The sequence below is a fragment of the Numenius arquata genome, chromosome 6 (genome assembly GCF_964106895.1).
Source record: "Numenius arquata chromosome 6, bNumArq3.hap1.1, whole genome shotgun sequence".
In the NCBI taxonomy this organism is placed as follows: Eukaryota; Metazoa; Chordata; class Aves; order Charadriiformes; family Scolopacidae; genus Numenius; species Numenius arquata.
The window spans coordinates 5,910,890-5,936,178 of NC_133581.1; the positions used below are offsets into that span (position 1 = coordinate 5,910,890).

A 25,289-nucleotide genomic window follows, 5' to 3' on the forward strand; every position below is an offset into this window, starting at 1 on the left:
TAGGTTTATCTAGCAATTTCTTTATTTGGGAAAAATTCCTAAAGATTCTTATCTTCTGTGTCATAAAGTCTCTGAACTAAACCATTTAAATATTCTTACATTCTGCAATCTTTAGAAGACTCATGCTGCAATTTAGTGGATATGCTTCAAAGCACTTGAAATCTTACCTTACTTTGGAGTTGAAAAACCTGAAAATCACGTTTATAAAATGCCTTTTCAAGAAATGAGTTGTAGTAAGCCACTGACCTTGTGTGCATAAACACTATTGATGATGTTTCTTGGAGTCCACCTGAGTGAGGAACAAGAAAAAGAAAAGAAAAACATCTATTTTTTTAAAATCCATGTGCTGTGATTTTTTTTTTGTTGTTGTTGTTGTGTGTTTTGGGTTTTTGGTGTTTTGTTTTTCGGGTTTGTTGTGGTAGTGTGTTTTTTCTTTTAGGAAGCTAGGTAACCAGTCAGCTGATGAATATAATTAGCTGGTGGCTTAAATGACCCCTCCCTGGGAAAGCAGCTAGATGTGTGTCTAGAACTGTGGCTAAGCTGTGTTAATCACTGCACCTGTTTGATGTGACAGATTTTGACAAGACGCTGCATTGTGAATCAAGTGATGAAATGTATTGTTCTTTAAGTATTAGTTAAGTATCCTAAAAGTATCAAGATATGTATACGTTTATATACTTCATAATGCATATAAATTTAGGTAAATTCCATTGTAAAAAGGTATATTTGTGATCACTGTGAAAAGATGTATTTGTGATGTGATTTTTTTTCCCAAGCTTTCCCCAGGATATCTCATATCTTTGAATCATTTTGTCTTCTCATTTTTGTCAAATGGGTTAAGTATGAAATTGATAATGAATTGTTAGTGGTGCTCTCCCTGGTGGGAGGTACTTTGGTTTGGGTTTTGAGGGCAGAGAACATTTTGCTTTTGACAATGATGAACCCAAACTCCACCTTCTGTATTCCATCTAGGCCTGATTTTCTGGAGTAATCTTGGTTTGGTATGGTATTGCGTGTAGGAAAGCTAATTGAATCTCTTCTAGTATAATTTTATTATGATTAGAAGATGCCTTCTAATACTATGCTTAGTATTAGATCTTAAAAGGGAGATTTTATTACCTTAATGAAAACACTTAAAAATAAATGCAAGTCTAATTATGGAAACAGTGAAAACTTTGCTTTTGAATTGTATTTTCATTTTGAAATACTAAATATATAGTGTGCAGCCTCTTAGTAATAATATTTGACATATTATTGTTATTTATATAATTACATAATGATTAATAATATATTTGATCAGTTTGGAAGAAATAACTACACTATGAGAATGTTTTACATTTCTTTGGGGGAAAACAAAGAGACTGACTGCTGCATAGAACTTCGCCTTTATTTGTTCAGAGATTTGCCAGTAATTCCACATATACTGGAAGCTAATGTCTGGCATGGTGTATTGGAGTGGGAGCACCTGCTCAAGTTCTTAGGAGATGAAATGTCAATATAACGATAAGGCTTGTAGTCTGAACAGAAACCTGGAGGTTCAAATTGAATGAATCACTTTAATAATAGAACAAAATATCCATCTGGTGGTGATGGGGAGCAAAGGTGCAAAGAATCAGCATTGGGAAAAAGGTTGTGATGAACAATTCCTAAATTCGAGTTTCTAAACACTGATATTTTTGGTATGGTTTTGCAGACTGGTTACATACTGCTATTAAGCACTGAGCTACGTTACAGTAAGAGGCTCGCTTTTGATACAGTGCAACTATTGTCTGTTGGTGCCTGTTTCCTTGACTTTGCATAAGATATAATACATTGGATAGATTGAATTGCTACCAGAAAGGTTGTTCTGTTTCTTAATGAGAGTTCTATAAAACTTTGCTTAATTTAAAATAGTTGTGAACAGGTTTCTTCATCTTGTACTTCTAGAACGTCCCATACCCTTTGACCACATGATGTATGACCACCTACAGAAATGGGGGCCCCGCAGGGAAGAGGTGAAATTTTTTCTTCGTCATGAGGAGTCACCAGCTGAAAGTAATGAACAGAGTAAGTACGTTTATCCCGTAGTGTTGTTACCTAAACATGTTTAAAAGATTTCTGAAGTGAGTTTATCAGTTCTTTCAGTGAACTTCAGTAGATATATGTAGTACAACTTCCTGATACCAGAGCCATTTTGAACCTTCCTCATTGGCACTTTTATTCATGTCCCAAATTCCCTTCTCTAGAATAATTTCTACCAGTCTGAGTAATACTTTTATAGTAAGATCAATTTGTATTCTAGTTAATACATTATTTTTTTTCTTGTTGAGAGAAAGTCCCTACGTTTTGAGAGGGTGGGATTGTTCTTTATGACCTCCTGTTCTTTCAGTTGCCCCACAGAGAAGACTCGGTAAACTACTTTGCCTCCTTTAGAAACTGAAATCTATTTTACAGATATCATTAGCAGAAGTCTCAGTGGCTTTAATTTCTCAGTACTTCGTGTAGATATATTTAATAGTGGCGATAATTCGCACCTTGAAAAATCACTGGTCTGCTTGGTTCTACAGGAAAAGTGTTTAAAACACTGCCATATTAAATGGGGCTTTCTTAAAAGACTGGAATAAAAAAAAAAAGAAGGATTTCAGGTTTCTAATCTAACTAGTATAGACTGTATTTTATGGGAAGACTTTTGAGGCTGTGCATTATATACTTTATGGCTGTCAGAATGAAGGATAGGAAAGTTATCTCAAAGCGAGATGTATATTTGCATGCTCAGATTATCCTTACTCATTTAACTAATCTGATTACTTCTAACAACCGAATTTCAGGTCTTGGCTGAGTCCTTATTGCTTTGAGCTGGGGCTTCTTTTTGGGTTCCTGGTTGCTTTGAATGTCAGAAGTAGCAGGCCCAATTATCTATGAGGGACTTCTGTATTAATTGGGTACTTTGTAAAATACACGGTCATCCTTTGGACAATACAAATTTCAAGTATGTTAAATTTAAGATATACCTGAAGCCACAGTGGTTTGTGTACTAGCAAAATGTTGCTTCTGAACCATGTGTGCAAGGCATTTTGATTTATCATTGACCTATGGATCAATTTGTAGATGAAAATTGTTTATAAGGCATTAGAAAAGCTTCCTCTGATATATTCATTTATGATATATTCAACTGAAGCTACTGCTTCAGAAATATGTAACTTTACACAGAAATATGAAACTTTAGTAGTCACGCTCATTACATTCCCTTTCATGACATCATTGCCTAAACGCAGGTCAGAAAAGTAAAATACTTTTAACAGAGGAAGTCTGACATAAATGCTTTATTTCTGCTGACTCCACTGCTTAAATAAAATAACCTAATAAGAAGGAATTGGAACTAGCAGAACATAAAATTCACAGGTAAAAGCTTTATATAAAAATTCTTTAAAAGAAGAGATTCAACCATTTGTGCTGAAAAATGAACTTTGCACTAAGAGCGATACTTTACTTCTAGGTGGCCGTCAAGCCCAAAACCAAAGAAATGGCATAAATATACCTGTGGAGAAGCGTACAGAGAATGGGGTATGTAACAAATCCTAAAGGTTTTGGATCAATTCCACTCAAATACTCAATGTCTCTAAAAGTCTTGTTTTTCAAGATCTGTTATGGTGGGAACTGGTGGAAAATGATCTTGTTCTGTTTTTGTTGCTTGTTTTTGTTATAAAGTTAATGGGAGAATACAGCTTTTTCATGAACTACTCTAAATTTTCTGTCTAGAAAGAAATTCATTTATGTGACAAGAGAAGCCCCCGGAGTCTTATTAACTGCATTTTCTAATTTGTCTTCCTCTGTCTTATTCATCCTGTGTGAAGAAAATACCAGCTATATTATTCTTTCTTACTTATTCTTTTCTTTTCTTATTATTGTCTGCCCAGCCATCTTTTCTTGTTTGATTTATCTCACTGTTACTGATTCATGACATAGCCTCATACGTTAAAACATGAGAATGTACCTATGGATTGGGATGTTTTCAGATGGTGGTAGAAGAGGTTGCATACCCCTCAGAGCCACCTCTTTATACTGTTTTTTATGCACTTAGTTCATTTATACACCTATTTTCTTTTACTAAAATATTACTAGGTTTCTAATTTAAAAATACATATTGCATAGCGTAGGCAAACTGTTTGGTGGAATTCAGTGAATCCTGACTTGAAGATTCTCTTTTATAAGTACACCTCTTTCAAAATTACCATGTCTTAAAAACCTTCTACTCCTGAGCTGAAACTCGCTTTGCTTTCTTCTCTCTCTTCTCATCCTCGATACTAATGAAGGCTCTGCAGAACACATTCTGCGCTCATTTGCTCAGGGCCATTCTGCTGCCTTTACTGAGGCACTATAGCTATAGTTGACTATTTTGAAACATTTTTGAATTTCAATAAAAAGATTTGAGCTCACCAATTCATAGTTGTATTGTCTCTATGAAGCACTGTCAGTTTCCTAACATGCATAGGGCTCTTTCTCAGGTAAAATAGTGCTTGAAAAAGTTAAAAGGCAAACAAATCAGGTTTTTCAAGCTGAGATGGCTTAAAGAAAAAAAAGAACTGAAATATTAAAAATAATCGTGAAGATTAAACAACTCTCTGTTTGTATATTACCTGATAATTGGTATCTAAAATTCACACAGACACAAATATGCAGCAACAAAGTTGTTCAGTCAGTGTGCAGCTCTTCACAACTTGTTTTGTGCATGGCATGTGAGCCTGGTGGAAGGAATTTTTTTTTCCCTATTCAAAACAGTTAATCATGGATTGCTTTCTACGTTCCTTTTCTGTAGAGAACAGTAGCTGATGTCCTCTGCTGTACAGCTCCCGTTTATCCTGCTTCCATTGTCACACTGACAACGTAGTGAGATCATAGCACTGTAATGTGCTGGGGGAACATAACTCTTTAATGCACTCCCCTTATCTATTCCTTCATGTAAGTTGTAGCACATACATTTCATTTGAGACATAATGTCTTTGGAAATTAGGACTGGCACGTGCAGTAGCACTAAGGTTTATGACAGCATGACTTTGTATTTAGTTCAATTTGCTGTTAATATTTGTGGGTAAATCTCAGACCTGGCAACTTGAATAACCTTTGTGCCATTCAGTATATATTTTTTAAAAAAAAAAACCTCAAAAGTTTGGCCACAAAATTAAAATTTGGTAGGGAACAGATCACTTTAAAATGGACTTTCACCAGGTTTAGGAAATTATTAAAATACAATACACACTAAAGCCTGAAAGGGTTATATTAATGTAAATCATGGTGGGCTTTATGCTAAAAATAGTACAAATGAGGTTTTGAAAGTCTATAAAACTAAGATTTTTCAGTTGTGCCGAGTTTTAAATCAGAGGGGGAGGGGGAAAAAGAGGTGGCTTCAGGATCAAGGGTTTAATCAGCTTACACTTACGTAATGCATTAGGCTTATTCATTGTTACTGGCATGCTGAATGTTAGACTAGCCCTAAAATCAATACAAACCCATGGAACATTGAAGACAGCTCAAATCTTACCAAATATTCTACATTCAGGTATATTTTTATGATGTGTACTGCTTTAATGATGAAATAATTGATTTTTATTTAATATCTGGGTAGAGCTCAAAGTGTGACATGCATAGAGAACTTTAAGATGAATGTTTGCTTTAACGTTTGAGTCAATAGTCTTGGAAAAAATTATGGGCAATCTGTCTGGAATTCCATTTGGATAATTCTATTAATTGGCATTTTGTGATATGCAGCAGGATTATATTTTTTTTTTGTTCTTTGAAAATGTATGTGCTTGATCAGCAATTATTTAAATAATGGTTAGCTTAAAACCACATTATATAAATGCTTAAATGTCCTTAGATTATCTTCCAAATAAAGATTTAATGTTAAAAATAGAATAGAGTAGGTCTCTTCAAACAGTGAAACGTGCGTCGTTGTAAAAAGACTATTTATCTGTGAGTGCTAATCTGAAAGCTTTGCATTCTGTGTAACAAAGTCTAAAGGAAAAACTGTGAGATTTTGTAAATTGACAAGTTCTCTTACTCATGAGGTGACCTTTTGGGGTTTGATTTTGTTTACAACTTTCCTTCTTGGAAGTGGAATTATGCTGTAATCAGGGCCTGATCTCTTTCCGTCAGCACACAGAGGTACAGATATGTGGAGATAAAACTGACATAATTTCCCTTTGCCGGGGATATTGGACAGAGTCTCGGGAGGGATTCTCCTCTCCGAGAACAGCTGGTTCTTCCTCCTCTGCCTTCCTTTGCACGTGTAACTGAGCCAGCTGGATTCGGATACAAGTTGTAGCAAGGGAAATTCTAATTACACATTGGGAAAAATGTTTTCTCAGTGAGAGTAACAGACATTGGAACAGGCTGTCCAGAGCCTGTGGAATTTCTATCTAGCTGAATAAAGCCCTGAGCTGTCTGAAATACTCCGAGCAGGGGTTATTGAACCGGGTGACTTCCAGAGGCTCTTTTCTGCCTAAATTATTCTTTGACTCTGTGATCAGTGGCCGTGAAACAGCGGTTGTACAATGTTGGGTCTTGTTCGCTTCCGGATGTCCTAGCACGATCCAAGCTTCATTCCGTAGAAGCAGCAGCGGTCTGTAACCAGTGAGACAGAGCAAAGATAGCTGTAACCACTGGGGGTCAGTGGTAGACAGGAGAGGGACCGGGAGCCACCCATCGTGGTGCTGCCACCATTTACCAACAGGAAAAGTGGATCAGAGATATATGTAAAGGAAGGCCCGGAAAGAGGACTGACGGGATGATGACAGTTGTCCAGGTGAAAAGGTAATCAGATAACCGATAAACTTCTTGGAGAGGAGAAAACAAGAAATCAGATGCAGCTCAGAAGGAAAAAAGGATGGGGTACAGGAACGTGATGGAAGTAAAGTGTATTGGACTGAATAGAAGTAGATTAGTGTAACGAAAACAGCCTGTGTATGAAGATAATATTCATTTGCTATAGTTGCTTGGTTTAAATTATTTTTCTACATGACGTACTTAGGGACAACAAAATGTCAGTTTGCAGTCTCCTGTTCTATTCTCTCTTTAACTTATTTTTGCTCTTCCTAATATTAAAATTGCTCCCCAATTTAGAGAGGCTGGTATCAAAAAGGTTTTTTATTGATAAATATTGGCTGGAGCCTTTGCCAAGAAATACAAAATGGAACCTGATTTCCTCTCTCACTATGAAATTTGTGTTAGCTTCAGTGTAAAAGAAACTCATGTACAGGGAGAAAACTTCACTGTCATCCCAAACTGGAGAATCACACTCATGTAAATTTTCTTAGTCTTGAAGCTTCAACAAATAGAAAAAGTTGAGAAAACTTTATGCTGATGAGATAACAGAACTGAGCTTCTCTGTTTCTGTTAAAGTGGCTCAAAATCAGGTTTTTACAGCAGGTAGTCCAGCTGGTTTAGCATCAGGAGACTCATACTTTCATGCTGGGGGAAAGCTGGCAAAAAGATATGACAAAATCTAATTGTGAGGAGAAAAGCAAACAAGTTAAATTTTTAACAGTAATAATAACCTTGAGATGAGAAAAACATTTTATGTACATGCTTGAAGTTTCTCACTTGAAATGTTGAAGGATAAAGAGCTTAGTCTGGAATAGAAGTTGTTCTTCAAACCTGAGCTGCAAATTCAATTTAATATAAGCTTGTAAGTATTAAGTTCTTTCTGTTTGTAACATTTAATAATTTACTTGGGAGTGGCTGCTGTTCACATAAGACAGATTTTAACCAAATTTGTTTAAAATGAACAAATAATGACATCAGTCTTGGAAATCTAGATTCTTTCAGGGGTCTTGTAGCAAAGTCTAAGCAAATAACTCCATTAAAAGATGAGAAAAAGAAATTTAGGCACAAGGAATTCTAACAGTTTGCAGAGAAGAAGTAGTTTTCTTGTAGGCTTCCTGGAAAATTTTGGCCGTGTTAAAAACCTGATAATCAAAGCAGATCCAAGTTTTCTTAATTTTCTGCTGCAACTTTCTGTGTTGCTTTTGTGGAAGAGACAAAAATGATTGTACCTGCCACTTTTAGAGTCAAGGATGTTCCCTCGTCTAAGACACACATTCCTAAAATTATTTTTCCCTGCCAGAGAGGAGAGCTTTGCTGTACCTCCAGCAGCCTTCTGCACCGTCAGATTTCTACTTCAAGCCCTGGGTCAGCTTAATAGAGTGTGGATTCTCCTCAGACTGACACAGCTCTTTAAGTCTGGCTGAAGCATTTTTCAGGCAGCATCTTGCTCTTCAAAAAAAATAGAAAAAAACCTAATCCAGCTAAAGGGCTTAGGGGGAAAAAAAATGAATTTAGGAAGTAAAAAAAAATAAATTACAGTCTAAAGCTAATTTTAATGCATACAAATAGCTTTTGAATTCTTGCTGGACTAGAAATCCCAGTCTCTTGACTCCTCAGTAAAGGATAGTTATGTAGGGTGACATCTCTACAAGACTAATAACTAGGTCTCATAGAAAGTACTTCTGTGAAACTGCAGGGAATTCAAATGGTCTTGACCTCATACTTCACTCTGAGGCCTCTTGTAAACTTTTTAGGCAGAATCACATCATTCTTGGATTTGGAATGTCATGACTGATATTCTGACATGTCCTGTTCAATCTCAAATATATTTCAGTCCATAATGGACGAAGTGACAAGATGCTTACATTTTATGAGAATAATTTGATAAGTTTCATCACAGTTATTGTGTGCTCATTTTCCTGTTACAATTTTAACTATGATGGTGTTAGTTTGAGTAATATTAGCTATTAATATCTGACTTCATTGTTTTGAGGAGTCTAAAGATTGCTTGACTAATTGTGAACAGGAAACACTCTTGGAACCCACTTGAAACATTGCTAAATGACCATTTTCCTCCATGTCTTCTCCATGTATTTACATAACTTTTAATTTCTGTCACTCTAGATACCAAATATCTATCTAGATGGTTATGGATATGAGAGATACTCACATACAGTATACAGACTTGTAGAATACAGACACTTTACACACTCACTTGTATATAGACTTCATAGTTTTGCTACTCTTCTCTACTCAAAGATAGTTATGCTTAACAAGTTACAGGGAACAAAGATATGGTTTTCTAGTCCATTTATTTACCATTTATTTAAGCCTACACATTAGTTTCCCACTTTTCCAGGTCTGACTTTGCTTTTCCTCAGGCTTTGTAGTTTTACAGCAATGCTTAGTTGAAGATGTCCATGGAAGGGGGAGTATGAAAAGTCCTGTCCATTTGTTTGTTTAACCTCTAACTATGGGACTTACTTTCATATATCTGTATTGTGAATTGTACTGCTCCGTGTTCACTCTTTTCCCTAGATTTCTAATTAAATGAAGCATGTGGAGAATTGCCTCCAGTTGTCACTGCACGTAGAGATCCCGAGTTGCTTGGCCCTTATATAAAGGTAGAATAGTTTAGAATAAATGACTGCTTCAGCTGAGGCATAACATTATACACATTAGCTCATAAAGTAAACGTTACTTATAGAGCTCATTTGTTATTTTTCATGAAGTATTGCTGTGCTTTCGCAGTCTTTGCACTGGCACTGTGAACTTCAATGCCTTTAGTCACAGTTGGATCCTTTTGCAGTCATATTAGTATCATATTTAGTTAAGCCAAATATTTTAATATTAAATTATTGTAAGGAAGATGAGACTTGTCCTTTCGTTTATTTCTGTAGTTCCTTACAGGAGACAGATTAAGAAATTCACTGTGTCAGCGCAGAGCTCTGAGAATTGTGAAAGCTTGAGAGTTCAGGCTGTCCCTCTGTCTCTCTGAGCAGGAGGCTTTTCTGGTACTTGCAAGGCCACCTATTGCTTTTCAGGCCACCTTTAGAGTTCTGTCTTCTATGTAGCTGTGTCATCTGCAGATTAATGTTCCCTCTCATCTTTTCCACAGTCTCTGTGGTTTTTCTTGTGCAGTGCTGCTGTGGCCTCCTTTCTCTGACGCACCTTTCCATGTTCACTGCCTTGTTCGTTTAGTTTTCCATCCATCCAGCCTGTGGACACCTAACGAACAGATTTCCCACCCATATGTTTTTCCCAGGGAAGGGAACCTTTCCATTTCTCTATTGTCTCCGTAGCTGTCTCCAGATCCAATTGTTGTTAGGTTTGTTCCCCCTGCAGTCTTCCTCAGATCAAAGCGGAGAAAATGAAAGTCCCTCTGGCTAATTTAGGAGCAAGGGAGTTGAACTTGTTTTTCTTCTCTTATTCCTACTGGATGATCTTACTCTACAGCTCATACCTTTTCTCGCTTGCTAAAAATAAGCCTACTCTTTATGCAGCCGGAATATTCACTATATTGTGCTTGGCCGTACAGTTCTTCAGTGTCCTTATGGAGACCCATTTGACTGGATCTCTTGTGTAAGTGCACTGAATCATGCTTGAATTACTTTCTTGAAAGAACGAAGAGAGGGTGAACTTGCATGTACTTCGTGAGTTTGACAAGGTAAATGACAGCTTTTTGTACTTTTTATCGTTCCCAATATCATAATTTTTAGATACATAAGAAATTGTTAATGGGATTTAGTATTTTCTTTGATGTTTACTATTTAAAAATCCTCAGATCTAGGTTTTGGCTTGCTGCAGTCTTCTCTGACTTGCAGCTTCTTGATTTACGCTATTACACACGTGCTTTAGCTTTATTGCTGGCTCATGTGTTCATCTTGTTGCATGCAAGATTTAAGAAAAAGCTGAAGTATATAGGGAAAAGCATGTAGCAAATGCTGGAACGGTTATTTGCATAAGATTATGGCATCTGTTCTGACTGTACTGTTTGCCTTCTATCTTGGGCAGTCTCTGTTAATAAAGAAAGTGTTTATTAAATTTCAGTTGGTACAGATTTCTGTCACTTTAAACAGTAGAATTAAATACAAAAAGTAATGCTTTTCCTGATCTTTTTGGTATTCAGCTTTTGCACTGAGTTGGTAATACGACAAAAATACAAAAGGAACAAATAATTCATGTGTTTTTAAAGCTAAATTGTCTGTATTCTTACAGTTTCAATTTAACCTGATAACTGTGAAAGAACTGTGTATTGCTCAACATTTTCCATTGAATATGAAAAGTGCAGTGAATCAAGCTGATTGTAGCTGACAGCTGGCTTGATCTTGCTGTGATTAGGTCTTTTACTGCTGGCAAAATCCACTAGCCTTTTCCGTTAGCTGATTGTTGATGAACACAGAGAGACAGCTTTTCACATTGATAAAGAATTTGGGGAAACCTTTATTTCATATGGAATAAGATGAAAAAATATCCTACTTCTTATTGATTGCACCGAGGCAAAAAGCCGTGCAAGAACTCATGAGGTGTGCACAGTTGTTGATTTGGCTTGTTCACAAGAAACAGTTAAACACTTAGTGTAGACAGAAAATAACAGAAACATGGAGTTGAAGCACATTGAAGCAACGCAAATGTTTACAGCCGATGGGCAGCGCCGCAAAATAAAGATGCGCTCTCTTACAATTACATGGGAAAATAGTGAACAGGTAATTAATTACTTCTCAAAATTTGTTAGTTTTACACTTTATTGGACATTATTTAAATACTGTTTAGCTTTTGCACTTTAGTTTAAATGGTTGTGGGTTTTGTTGTCACATGACCGGAGCGCAGACCATCGGCTTTTTGTAACACCTTATTTCTGAATTGAGATTCTTAGTTAATCAGATTTTGTTAGATGGATTTGCTATCATTTTTAATTTTGAAGACATTATCAAAAGCTCATTACTTCAAAATGTCACGACCAACTTTTGCTTTTAACAACCTACGCTTTATGGAAATTGCAACTCATATGCTAAGTTTCACAACATATCTTTCAATTACAGGATACTTATTTTCAGTACTTTTGTGTTTTGGAAATGTTTTATTATACTGTTCTAATGAATAATACCACATCACCAGAAAAACTTCTTAGTGAAACAATTACTTAAGGGGAGAATAAACACCCATTTAATGCTAAACGTGTTATTGAGACTAATGATAAGTGCATCTTAACCATACTTAGCTATCCTATCAAAATAAGATGTTGCTTTTCTAAAAGACACAGGAAAATACAGTTCCAAGGCTATTTTTGAAGGCACTTGGATAGTGTTTTCAACATGTCTATTACTCAAAATATCTCCGAGTGAAAGGATTAGTATTGTAAACAGGTCTGAAGTTTTGTGCACAACTGGTCTGTTATTTCTATAAGAATGCATAATTTCTTTTAAGATAATTTGCTTTCATTAGGAGTTTGAGGTTGATATTTTGATTCAAACCAGCTAGTGGGTATTTTTGCTGACACAGAAGTTAATATAAACATGCTTAAGATTTCTGTGGCTGTTTAAAAGTGTCTGCAAGGACAAAGAAGGCAGGCAGTAGTATTTTAAATAAATGAGTTCCAGATACTAATTTCCTATATTGTAGAAGTGATTTATAAACAGTTTATTTCATATGTAGCAGATGTTCAATATATGCTTAAGTCCATTCCTAATTTTGAAAATCTATTTTAACTTTGTTTTGATTTTTTTTTTCCCTTAAGTTCTGCCTTTTCTTAGCTGTTCTGTGCAAAATAGACGCCAGCCTCACTTGTGAGATTTCTAAGCAAGCAATATGGGAAAACAGGAAATCTGGAATCTGTGGCTTATGCTGAATAGATTTTAAATGTTTTATTACATAGAGTGACTTATTAGTATCAGCAGGTTGGAGGAATTGCTAATAAGGTAGTGTAGTTTATGAGAGATGTTAAGATTTTATCAAATATAGATAATGTGAGACTTTTCAGCAAACTGTGATACAGTTGAAGCGTGTTTATTCTAAGAAACTGTTAATGTACTTATTTGCACAAATAAAATAACATTTTATTATGAATTTCTGAGTAAAGTTACCAGATTGTATTTGTAATGTTAATTTCATGATTATTTGATTATCAGGAGATAGCACAGGATAGATATATTTTCCTTTAATTCCCAATATTCTGGCTGCCTTTTCTGGGTTTAATTAGCTTGTTCGTTTCCATTAAGCTAAAAAAGGCATGTGCTATTGTCATTGGATTCTTTAAAATGGATTTCTGCTATCGGCATGTTTCTGACCCAATTAAAAAAAAATGCAAGGCAGAGCTGTGGATAAAGCTATTAAACTGGAAATAATGTCATGCATGTCGAGATCAGCAGAAACTCTGGTTTAGTTTAAATAAAACCAGATATTTTCTTTGGTCTATTCATTGTGTTATCTGTGAGTTTTCACATAAAATTTTCAAGTTGTCTTCATTGTGCATGTCACGAAGATCAGTTTTTATGGAAAATTTTGTCAAAATCTATCAGAATTCTTAGATTTGATGATATATGGTGACTCGATATGTTTCCGAAACGTGAGGAGGTCAGAATTGATAATCATCAGCAGGTGCTGCATCCCGTGTTCTCCTCTCATAGTCCTCAGGTAGCACAAGGAGGCCACCTACATTTCACATAAGAGCTATTTGATACAGACCTGGTATAATAAACTGCTGTATCTTCCATTTCCTAGTTGTCAGAGCCCTGATTCCTGTCTGGAATTCACTGGCTCCGACCTACCCCCATCCATTTTACGGTTGTCAGTCTGCTTTGTTGTGGGAAAATGCACATTTATGTAATATACTTCACTTCCTTTGTCCACGTACTCGTATACCTAGTCCCAGACCTGTCAGTTTTCTGTTTGTCATGCAGCTATATAGATTTCTGGGGTTTGACAGCTCTGCAAAAGTAAATTCCTATTCTAGAGGTAAGTTTTGTATCCCCTCATTTGCCCTACAAAGGAACAACAACTTAAAACTGCTATAGGTTGTGGAAAACTCGAGTTTTTCAGTATGTGCAGTAAAATCAGAATATTTACTTTGCATTTCTATGTAGGCATTTTAGGCCTTCTCAGGAGCAGCTCTTGGTACCTTTCTGGCCTTTGCTGTCATCTCCTATTAGGCTGGTGAAGATGACGTTTACTTTTTGCCATGGCCAAATCGTGTGCCTTGCTAATGAATCCCACATGGGGGAGTAAATTCTTTAAATCATGAGCCCAAGGGAGGAGTTCTTGGATTTCTCTCTCTCTGCTGGAGTTCCTGCCTCTAATTCAGTACTGATCTTGTCCTCGGAGATTTTTTTTGGGGTGTTGGGGTTTTGTTTTGGGGGTTGTGTGTCCCCACTCCACCAGTCTTTGTTAGGCTGGTGTTGTCCCAACCTTGATAAAGAGTGTTATCTATCACATACATTCCAGCTGAGGATATGGTTAACTTTACTATCACAAACATTTTTGGGAGGGATGATATGGAGGACTTAAGAAAAAGCTTGCCTTTTTTTTTCTTTTTTTTTTTTTTTTTTTTAAACTAAAAAGCCCATTTGGCCAAAATATATCTGTACTACAATGTTAGAGTGGCATCCTATGTAAAGAATAAAGAGTGTACTGGGTTGTGGGTGGGATATATGCTGCGTTACCTTTAGTACCTGCTCTGTATTGGATTGGATTGTGGTTGAAAGTAGTGGGATACGAGCAGAAAAACTTTCTGGGTAGCCTTTTTGCTGACCAAAGTCAGAACCAGCCATTCTGGGCTCCAAGACAAAAGCCAAGACACGGACTTTCTCGCCTCCCTGCACACTGGGTGATTACATCTTATCTAGGTGATATTGGACCATGGGAATGGGTGGTTTAACTCAGAATTCTCTCTGACTGTGACGAGAGAAGGATGGACCAAAGTACTTAAAGAGAAGTAGTAAACAAGGGAGTAAGGATAGAGGTGATGGAGGTGAATGATAGCAAAAAGCCTAGAAAACATGTGAGAGAGTTCATTGTACGTGATTCATTGTACAAGAATATGCAGAGGAGAAGGTAGAGCATGGCCCGTTTCAGGAGGCTTGAGGTACTTGAACCTACACTTTCTAGCGCAGGGCGTTGGGAAGGGAACTGAGGAAGAACTGTGTGGGAGATGGGTGTGAACGCCTATCTTAAAAAAGAAGGCAGGAATAGATAAGGGAAGTTAATGACATGGTGGCTCTTGCAAAACTAGAAAAAGATCTGAAGAGATAGTGTGCAGGAAACGATTGGTAAATTCTTTTACTGCTCAGGTTTCCCTTTTCAATTAATTGGTTACATTCTGCTTTACACCGGCTGTTTGAGTGGCCGGGCGTTGCTGGACCTGAACATGGCATTGCCAGTCATTATGGTGACCTGTAAAGGTTTTGAATATTTGTTGTTTTCCTTCAAACCTCTTATTTCTGAAATCATAACAGTCTCAGGTGTGGGTTTGGTGTGTGTTTCATTATTTTTTTTCAAAGTAACTTTCTGTTCTTACTAGTGCAAACTTAGAAAATGATCAAAAATAAGTATCTTCATGGCTTAGACATGAACACAAAGAAATGCATGCAATCAAACCACATCCTAATTACCATCCTTTAAAAAATAATCTATCTCAAAAGGTCAGTCTCACGGGTTTTTTATTTTAATGTTGACATAATTAGATTCCTCTTAAAGATAGTTTTCTTATGGGAGTAAAGGCGAAAAACCACTGGAATCTGCCCTTATTGCTGACATGCCTTGACTACAGTACCCTTTGGTTGTCAAAGAAATATTTCGAGTTCAGGTGCAATTTTTCATTTACTGTTGTGGGTTGCCAGCGAGTAAGGCATTTCATAATAGCTGAGAAACATGTAGACTGAGGAGTTTGTGATGATCGACAGAACAGCATAGTGTGAGGGGAGAAAGAAAGGAAGGAGGAATCAGAAAATGAATTTTCAGAGTGACAAGACTAATGTGTAGAAATAAATATTAAAGGAGGTTCCTTTTCTTAATTAAATGCCTAAGGTATGACTTGTTTTGAGGCTGCTTGTAAACTGGTTCCCAAACTATTTAATTACTACTGTACCATTCATCTCACCTGTCTCAAAAATATTAATCATCAAATGGTAAAATATTAGCTTGTAGTAGGAGGGTAATGTCAGAAGCTGAAACTCCAGTTCATTAGAGATTCTGTCTCTCATCGTGACCTTTTCAAGTGCATGCTAAACAACATAAATACAGTTTTTTTAAGATTCTTGTCAATATTAAGAAATATGGAGATATAGGTGTAAAGTATTATTGTGTGTGACATACGCACACATCCATAATACTTCCTTAGTGCCGAACAGTGCAGGGATTGCTCTACAGCATTTCATTTAGGAGTCCATCTCTATGTGTAAATGCTTCTGTGAATCAATGAGAAGAAATTTACAATTCAGCAAAACTGTCTGCTTTGATGTATCACCACGTAACAAATGAATCTTCGGAATCTGGAGGGGTAGGTACTTGTAGTGGCTTTTTAGTGCCTCCTTCAGAAGGCAGTTCTGTAGGAGGTAGGTTTCTCTTGCTGCAGGAGAAAGGAGGAGGTCTGGACCTTAAATGTCATAGGCTCCTGTTTGTTATGAGAGGTGAGTGACTTCATGGATGAAATTGTTAATAACTAGTTTGAACAGCACAAACTTAAGAATCTGAGAAACCAAGGACCTCATTAAAGAACTGGAAAACGCAGCACGCTCTTTGCCTTGCATAACCTGAGGTTCTGAAGAAGGAGCGAGACTGACTTTTTTTTTTCAGCGGCGCTGTTTGCGTACGGATGCTTACAAGCAGACTCAACTAACACAAAATGCTCTAAACGAGTTGATTCAGCTGGGTCTCGGCAAGGGAAAGATTCGGTGTTTTTCGTGCTGTTTCAAAAAGGCTGCTGTGCTGTTTTGGAGACCTGAAATCAGCACCGGTCAGTCTGAAAATAATTGATTTGAGGTCGAAGAGGAATTCTGCTTGGTCTGATTCCTGCTTTTGCCATGTGGATGAAAAAGAACAAACTGCGAGTGAAGTTACAGGTTTAAAACTTTGTTTCCTGGGCTGCCTCTTCTTTTCTTTCCTAAGTCTGGTGTAGTTATTTTAAGTGAAAGGGACACTTATTGGTATTCAATGAGGTAAACATGAAAAGATTTCTCATAGGGCGTTTATATTTAAATGGTTAATTATCACTGTTTCCCATGTTCTTGTACTTTGCCATGTATAAAAGGTTTTTAGACATTACACTTTCTAAATGGAACATTTTACAGTACTTAATAGCTTCTTCGAGGAAAAGCTAATATTTGCATTCATCTTATAATTAATCTTCTATATTTTACATAATACAAAATAATGTGGTACTTTTTTCAGGCATTATAAGATACACTTTCAAATTTGCTTATTTAAAGCAGTGAAAATTCTGAGCTTTTGGATCAAATGGGGTTTTTGTTTCTGGTGCTTTTACAAATCACTTTTCTTATTGCCATTGTGCATTCCAGGTTACGTTTTTTCTTTAGGAATATCTGTAATTCTCACTTGGTGAAATGGCTTTTTTACTTCGAAATATGCACAACCCCTATAGAGAGACACCGCTTTTTGAGTCTTATATTTTTAACAAGATTTCTTAGCAGAATAAAGCAACTCCCTATTTCTTAGGCAGTGTTATACCGAAGATTCCTGCTGGATATAGAATGAGCTGTCGATGTTGTTAACTTCAACTGATGATCAAAGCAGAAGGGAGGGAAGCTTTGGGAAGACTTTGCATAGTCTGAAGGGGGAAGATGCAGAGGGAAGCCTTCAAGCCATTCTGAGCCCCTTTTTCCTACAGAGTCCAGCAGAAGCAGCTGTAGAGATTTAGGTGTTTCTGGCAGAATGTTGTGCCAGAGGAAGTTAGGGCCTGAACATCTTCTGGGAGCAGTATCTGTTTTTTCTATGGTATTTTCTTGTCTCAAGTGAGCACATTTTGGTTTGGGGATGGCATTTGGAAAAGCTTCCTTACTTTCTTACCCAATTAGTGCCTTTCAGTCTGTAATTAATAAAAAACGACTCTCTTTGATTTATTAGCTGGTGGCCACAAGCGCATACAAGTTATTTGGCCTTAAAGAATATTGCAAAGGATTCTTGTCTGTCATAAGACATGCTAATAAAAAAGTACACACTGCTAAGTTCATTTTTATTTTTTTTTTAATTACTGTGTTCACTAACAAAGTGTTGAAATAGAAAATCAGTGTTTTGGATGGATCTTACCTTTTGTTCTAGTTCCACTATGCTATATAGCTATAACTGTAAATAAATGCATCGATTTTTTTTTTTATTTTTTTTTAAATACTTCTCTACTATAAGTAGTTTTCATTACTATTGACTAGTAGAGGAGTTTCAGTTGTATGCAGTAAGAATTATGATTTCACTCCATTATTTATTCAGCAGGAAATAGTCAAAGAGGGACAATAACTTGCTCTAAAAAATTTTGGTCCGACGTGTCTATATCGTGCGTCTAAGGTGCAGCAGCTTCAAAAGTTAGTGTTTCAAATCTGGCTCATTTTAGTGACTGACCTTGAGGTGCATATCTCGTCTGAATAATTGTATGCAGAAACGTGAGCTGTTAGTTGGAATTCAGGTAGCAAAAAGAAAACAAAAAAGAGAGATATCAGTTACTTTAAAACAAATATAATTTTGTTTTCTTGACTGAAGTTTAAAGAAACAGTTCTGTATTAGGCATTGGTTGGAGAACTGCTACTTACTTAAGTAGGAATGTGAAACAAGCCATTCAAAGTGGCTGAGATACTTCAGTATCAACAAGATGTTAGAGGAGAATTTTTACTTTTCTCAGAGCGAAGCCCGAGCATTGCAGGGGCCGTGTCAGACAAGATCCCTATGGGACTGCGAGTCCATAGGGTGGGCCCAGGAAATCAGATCAGCTGAATCAGCTTTCCTCTGGGATCGGGTTTGGTCAGATCCACAATCTGATGCTTGCTTGATTGGGGTGGGGAAGCGTTTGGTGGGTTTGGTGGTGGGTTTGTTTTTTTCTCTCATTCTTTTTTTTTTTTTTGGTGTGTCTGTAAAACCTCATTCCATTTTATAAACGTTCATTTGAAACCCAGTTTTACTCATCAATATATCCAAAATATTTAATTCTCTTTTCTTTTTCAGCAGATGACTACTATATTTGGGATAGGAAGTGATGTAATTAATCTGGTTGACTAATAGTGTAGTCATATAGTTCAGTGAAAACACTACATTGTTTATTGAATTGTTGCAATGCAACAGTCCAGCTTTTACATTGACCCACTAAATTGACGGAATTACATTTCAATACCTTGAAACAGTTGTTGGGCTATTCTGAACTTTCCAGTTTTCCAGCATAATTGTTCAAAGGCTGCTGTTTTTCTTCTGTGCAAATTCTAAAGTTGTGGTTAAAGCCTGCAATGCTGAAGTTGTGAGTTTTGGTTTTCTGAGTAGCAAAGCAAGTGTTTGGCAAGTGTCAACTTCTGGAATTTATCTTGTTACACCGCACGCTCTTTCTTGTGCTTGCATAGTAAAAAATGTGGTTGAAGTAATTTAATGTATAGGTTTAAATTATGTTTGTTGATGGAACTATGAATATACTGAAACAATGCATTCATTTTTTAAAACACATAATATTTGGTCTCTCGCATTGTCACAGCATTATATAATTTCTAAATAATTTTCAGGAATTACCTGTCTTACCCCAGTTTTGTAAATGATTTGTTAGTTTTGAAATGCAAAAGGGATGTTAAAGCCCCTCTAGTACCTCATCTTTTCATTCAAAATTCTGTCAGTAATAGCCACTTATCCAGAGGGGATGAACTTTACTTTCTTCACTTTGTACAGACTGTTTTTCACAGATTCTTACCTTAAATGCTCCAATCTTTGGATGCGAGAGCTTAGTGACAGCCTTTATCTAAGGGTTCTCGTGTGGTCTTGTCCTGCGCTGGGTAAATAATGGTAACCACCAGTTAAAGCTGCCAAGGTGGTTACACTGAAAATACCAGGAAATGAAAGAAGCTTCAGATTCCAATTACTGCCTAAAATACCTGCTTTCGTGTGTGTGTTACCACATGTCATAGCAGTACTGTCTGTTTTCCTCTTTCATCTGCTTTTCCACTTTCTGATTTTTCTGTCCCTGGTACGTGCACGGTCTGTGTCCTTTCTTTCCGCTCTGAGGTTCCTTCCACTTTCACAGGTGTCCATCATTATTCTTCCTCAGAGGACTGGGGAGGAGGCATTAGTCTTCCTCTGAGGAGTGGGGATTTAGCTTCTATCGTCAGAACACTTAATGTACATCAACACATTAATGTACCGTTTTGTGTTCTGCAGGTTGGGAATCCACGTGTTGAGCTCACTCTTTCTGAACTTCAAGATATGGCTGCCCGACAACAGCAGCAGATTGAAAATCAACAGCAAATGTTGGTTGCTAAGGTAATCATTATATACAGATCATAATAAATACAAATTTATTTCAGTATGCACAAGCATAAGTTTCATGCGTACAGAAAAACACACTAATTCATTCTAGAAAAAGCTCAAGAAAGAGCTTGAGAAATCCATTGTTCTACCAGATTAATCTTAACCTAGGCATTATACAACATTATAGTGTAAATGATTCTGTAACAACCTATGACAAGCCAAATCATGTGTCCTTATAAATACATTGCTAGGTTTTATTTGCCTCTTTTGTGAGGCCCAGCTCATGATCTGTGATAGACCAGGCTTGACTCTTTGCTCATCTTCAGTAGCTCATTCACTCTAGTAGAGTAATAGAGATGTAAGATGAGAATATGGCCACTTCATGTGTATTCAATGTTTACATTTCCAAAGTCTCTTGAGATGTAGGAATCTAAGTATGTTTTCAGAGTGGGGAGTGAGTTTTAAACAGTTTTGACATTGTTGTAGGTGTTACAATATACGGTAAGCATTGGATGCTTGGAGTACCTACGAATCAACACATCAATTCTGTTCTTTGTTGATGGAAATAATGTAGAAAAAAAAAAAGCGTTTTCCTTGTGTTCCCAGTGGAAGGGCTATTATTTAGAACTGGGACATTATCTTACAGTAGGTCAGCTTGTTTAAAATGGTCTGTTGGACATATTTTGTCATCTTTGGGAAGCTGGATAACAGCGTTGGAAATTAATTTTGCAACAGCACAAATTGTTGATAACGTCAGAAAAGAAATGCCAGAGGAAGCTTCACAGATGTGTCTGAATGAGTGCTCAGGCTGGGGTTGTATTTGCACATAGATGTGAATTTGATACCTGGTCTAAAAAATCTTGAATCTCTGCTCTAAACCAGATTTGTTAATTTAATGTTAAGAGTTTTTCTAGGAGGACTGATACATATTTTAACCAATACAACTTTTTCTGATTTCTAGAAATAAAAAACCCCACTGATCATAGTGATGGGTTTTTCTAAGTTTGTTTGGGTTTTTTTAAGTATTATTTTTTTTTTATCGTTAAGTAGTTTTTAAAAAAAAAAAAAAGTGGGTAACAGGTACCTCTTGTCTAAAATCTCATTTTGTCAGGAACAACGTTTGCGTTACCTGAAGCAGCAAGAACGTCGTCAGCAGCAGTCTGTTTCTGAAAGTGAAAAGCTGCAAAAACTTAAAGAACGTGTTGAAACCCAGGAGACAAAGCTGAAAAAAATCCGTGCCATGAGAGGACAAGTGGACTACAGCAAGATCATGAACGGCAATCTATGTATGTGGAATTTTTAAGAATTTATTTAATATAATTTACTAGTCACTGCATGACTAGCAAATAATGCTATATTGCTGGTCAGTATAGCATTGAAGCAGGATTTCAGATAGAATGTTTTTTGTCTTAAAGAGGGTGCTGTGTTTCATAGAAACTTGTATATGAAGTAACTTTTTTGTTTGTTTTACGTAGTCTGGCATAAAGTCAGAATTCTAAGTCTGTTCTCTACCTATTAGGAAATACTATGACTGTTAGCAAATTCCCAACACATACACATTTTATATGTGCATGCATATACTAGATTAAAAATGAGTGTGGTGTTTTTATCAGTACCTGTAGAATTAAAAAAAATTAACAACTTCTGCTTTACTTTTTTTTGTTGTTGTTATTTTTGTCTTGTTAATTTTTAGCAACTGAAATCGAGCATATAAGTGCCATGTTCCAGGAAAAGCAGCAGGAGCTACAGGCTGCAGTGTTAAAAGTGGATCAACTTACTCAGCAACTGGAGGATTTAAGGAAAGGGAAACTGAATGGGTTTCAGTCGTACAATGGGCAAATGACGGGACCTGCAGCAGTAGAACTAAAAAAGCTGTATCAAGAGCTACAGGTAAGTAAAAGAGGTGCTATTTGGACAATAGCTGTAGATTTTAAAAGGTCGTATTATTGCTCTTACGGGTGGCCATTTGGTTCTCTGGCATCTCATAAAACTTAACTGCTGTTAACTTGTGAGGTTGTAGTTAGCGTATAACCCTTTCTAAAGCAGAATTTTATTAGCTTTAAAAATTATTTTTGTTGTTGCTCATGCACGTAATGATACAAAGCGTGCAAATTTTCTGAAGGGCATTTCTCAGCCCCTAATACTGAAACACTGAATGTTGACATAATCTACTATTTGTTTTATCTCTCTTGAAAAAGAAGTTAAAAATTCATTTTGGTACTTTTCTATTTTGCAAAGAACTGGGTGTAGCAAGCTCCCTTAGATGTCATCTTGGAGACATGACTAGACAGTGAATAAAAGCAAATTTAAAATATATTGTGAGAATAGAGCTATAATGTCTGGTGTGAATAAACAAAGTACATAAGAATTAAATAACAATTTAACAGAATCATCAAAAATATTAGCTGCACTGTATTCAATGCACTATATAGTGCACTATAACTGCAGTATGTTCACACAATACTCCCTGTAGCACCATCATATATCTTACTCCAAGAAGATTGTTACATCTAAAGTGTGCTTCTCACATGAGTAATTAAATATTCAATTTACATTGCAATTTTGTCCAGTTTTTATGTTTAAAATTTACGGAATATTTAGTTGTGTGCCAGTGTATCAGGATTTAAGGGCTTATTTTATTTACTCATGTTTATTGTGATCAAGGCAACAGCTGTAATAAATATTTCATATTTATAAATTAATTTAAATTTCAAAATTAGTCTCGCTCATTTCTTTGCATGAGCAAATAGGACACACAAATTAATCCATCACATGTTTTCATGAATTAGGAATAAGGGTCCTTTTTCTCCTCTTTTTTCCCCTTCTGCATTTATACAACGCATATCTGCCTTTCCAGAATTTTTAAATGCATAGATGTATTTCATAGGTATCCACTAGTTTATTAGGACATTTTTTGTTTTTTTAATTTAAGAGTTACAATGCTAATTTGACAGGCTGTGTGGAAACATAACATCAGAAACATGAGACCAAGTTGCTGATCCAAGCTGCTTTGGGTTTTTTAATACTGTATTAAAAACCCACTTGAAAACAGACAGAATGAAGTAACTGTCATAACAAGTGCTTTTTTTCCCTTTTCTTTCTTTTTTGAAGATTCGTAACAGGCTTAACCAGGAGCAGAACTCCAAGCTTCAGCAGCAGAAAGAACTCTTAAACAAACGCAACATGGAGGTGGCCATGATGGACAAGAGAATCAATGAGCTTCGTGAACGACTGTACAAGAAAAAAGTTGAGGCACGTCAAAAAGAAAACATTCCTGTAAGATAAACTGTTAAAAGGGCCACACTTTAGTTTATCGAGAGCCTATAAAAACTACATAGATCTCACTTTTTTCCAGCCGAGCAATAGAATTAGAATAGAATAAAGAATATTCTATTAGAATAGAATAAAGAACCTTTTTTAAAAGTAGCAGGCTTCTTAGAACTTTTTTAATGTTTTCCATAGATATCAGAAAACTGTTAGATTGTTTTCTTTTTCTTTACAGCACAGACCATACTATATTAAAAATTACAGTAGTTTATATTTCTAGGAAGGCAAGTGTGATTATGGTCTGTGTTTCAAAGCATGAAAGCATAAAAAGTTTGGGTTTTATAAAATATTGATATTCCAATATGGAAAATTGATAAAAATATAAATGATCTGATAAAGTTAGTCTTAATATTTGTCTGGAAATATCGTCTGGAATGTCTGTTCTTTTGAAAAGAAATCAGTTGCAGAGTAGACCATTTATCTAAGGACTAGAGAGATCAATTCCGGCTTTCTATATGTATTCCTCGCTGAAGGTATTGCTTTTAAAAAAACCCCATACATATTTGATTATTTAAGAACCCCGTCCATTTGCCTAAGAAAGGCACAATGAAAGATCTTACACAGATAAAGTTTTCCACAAGAACTGTGTGTGCTGCAGCTGAGGAATTCTGGTTTTGAAGTGTTGATTTTAGGGAATAAAATTCATACTTTCTACTTTTTTTTGTGGTAGAAGCATGGAGTATGGTAACTTAATTACTGAGGTATCTTAGCTGCAGTGCATGGTTCTAGATAATTCCATTTAGACCTCCTGTTTGTGCACAAATGCCTAGCTTAAATGGAAGTTCACGTTTCAATTTGATTTATTTATTTTTTTTTTTAGTTGAATCGTATTAATGGAACTTCTTCACCCCAGTCGTCCTTGAGCGCTTCAGGAAGGGTGGCAGCAGTAGGACCTTACATCCAAGTTCCAAGTGCTGGCACTTACGCTGTACCAGTAGATCCCGTTAAACCACAGTCTCTCACCATTGCTTCTAGCTCAACGCACGGAAGATCAAAATCTGGTAAGCACTTAAGTGTGGCGTTTATTAATACACCTGGTTTGGAAAGGAGTAATAAAGAAAAGGAGTGATCTTAGGGCACCCAGTGTTGGCATAATCTCTGTAGGGGAAGAGGCAAGTTTTAGATGTCTTGATACCATTCTGTGGATTGGACATGAGTCATTTGATATGAGGCGTATTTGCCTCTTTCCATCAATTTTTCTTGGGAGACTGAGTGTTTTCTTTGAAATTTTACTAGCTGGTACATTGCTAAAAGGAGCACGTGTTCCTTTACAGATTCTGTCTTTAATAGCTTTTCAATTAGTTTGTGTGTGTAAATATAATAATGAAATCAACTTTGTGGCAGACTATTATAGACAACTCTTTACAGTATGTTGCTTTTTGTCAAGTAAAACAAAGCTAGTGAACAAGTTAAAAAAATATTACTTCTCAGATGGAGACTAAATAGGAAAACAGAATAAAAAACTATGGGAGTTTTTTGCTCCAGCTGAGATATGAGAATTTGTGGTGCTTGAAGCATTTCTGAAATGGAATAACCTTAGCATTGATGCTGTTTACTTGTTTCTGCCTTCATTAGTGCAGGAGCTGCCTCTCCAGAGTATTCCCCAGAACTTGATTTACAAAATCAGCTCCCATGTCTCCCGTAATTAATAATTCCATCTACATTTAATTTACGTTGGAGACTGAAGGAAGCAGGTCGTGACATTTGTGCCTTAAGTTCTT

The 25,289-nt window shown here is 36.2% G+C and overlaps 1 protein-coding gene across 3 annotated transcripts in view; it reads left to right on the forward strand.

Annotated features, from left to right (window-relative positions):
- Positions 1–25,289, forward strand: part of PPP1R13B (protein phosphatase 1 regulatory subunit 13B) — a 69,937-nt gene that overhangs the window by 30,848 nt on the left and 13,800 nt on the right. For 2 of the 3 annotated variants that reach the window (XM_074149091.1, XM_074149092.1), the window contains exons 3-9: positions 1,927–2,046; positions 3,476–3,543; positions 20,152–20,253; positions 21,353–21,527; positions 21,935–22,131; positions 23,353–23,517; positions 24,389–24,569. In XM_074149091.1, the coding sequence (XP_074005192.1) occupies positions 1,927–2,046; positions 3,476–3,543; positions 20,152–20,253; positions 21,353–21,527; positions 21,935–22,131; positions 23,353–23,517; positions 24,389–24,569 (1,008 nt within the window). The remainder of the gene's footprint in view (positions 1–1,926; positions 2,047–3,475; positions 3,544–20,151; positions 20,254–21,352; positions 21,528–21,934; positions 22,132–23,352; positions 23,518–24,388; positions 24,570–25,289) is intronic. The other variant, XM_074149093.1, reaches the window with a different exon arrangement.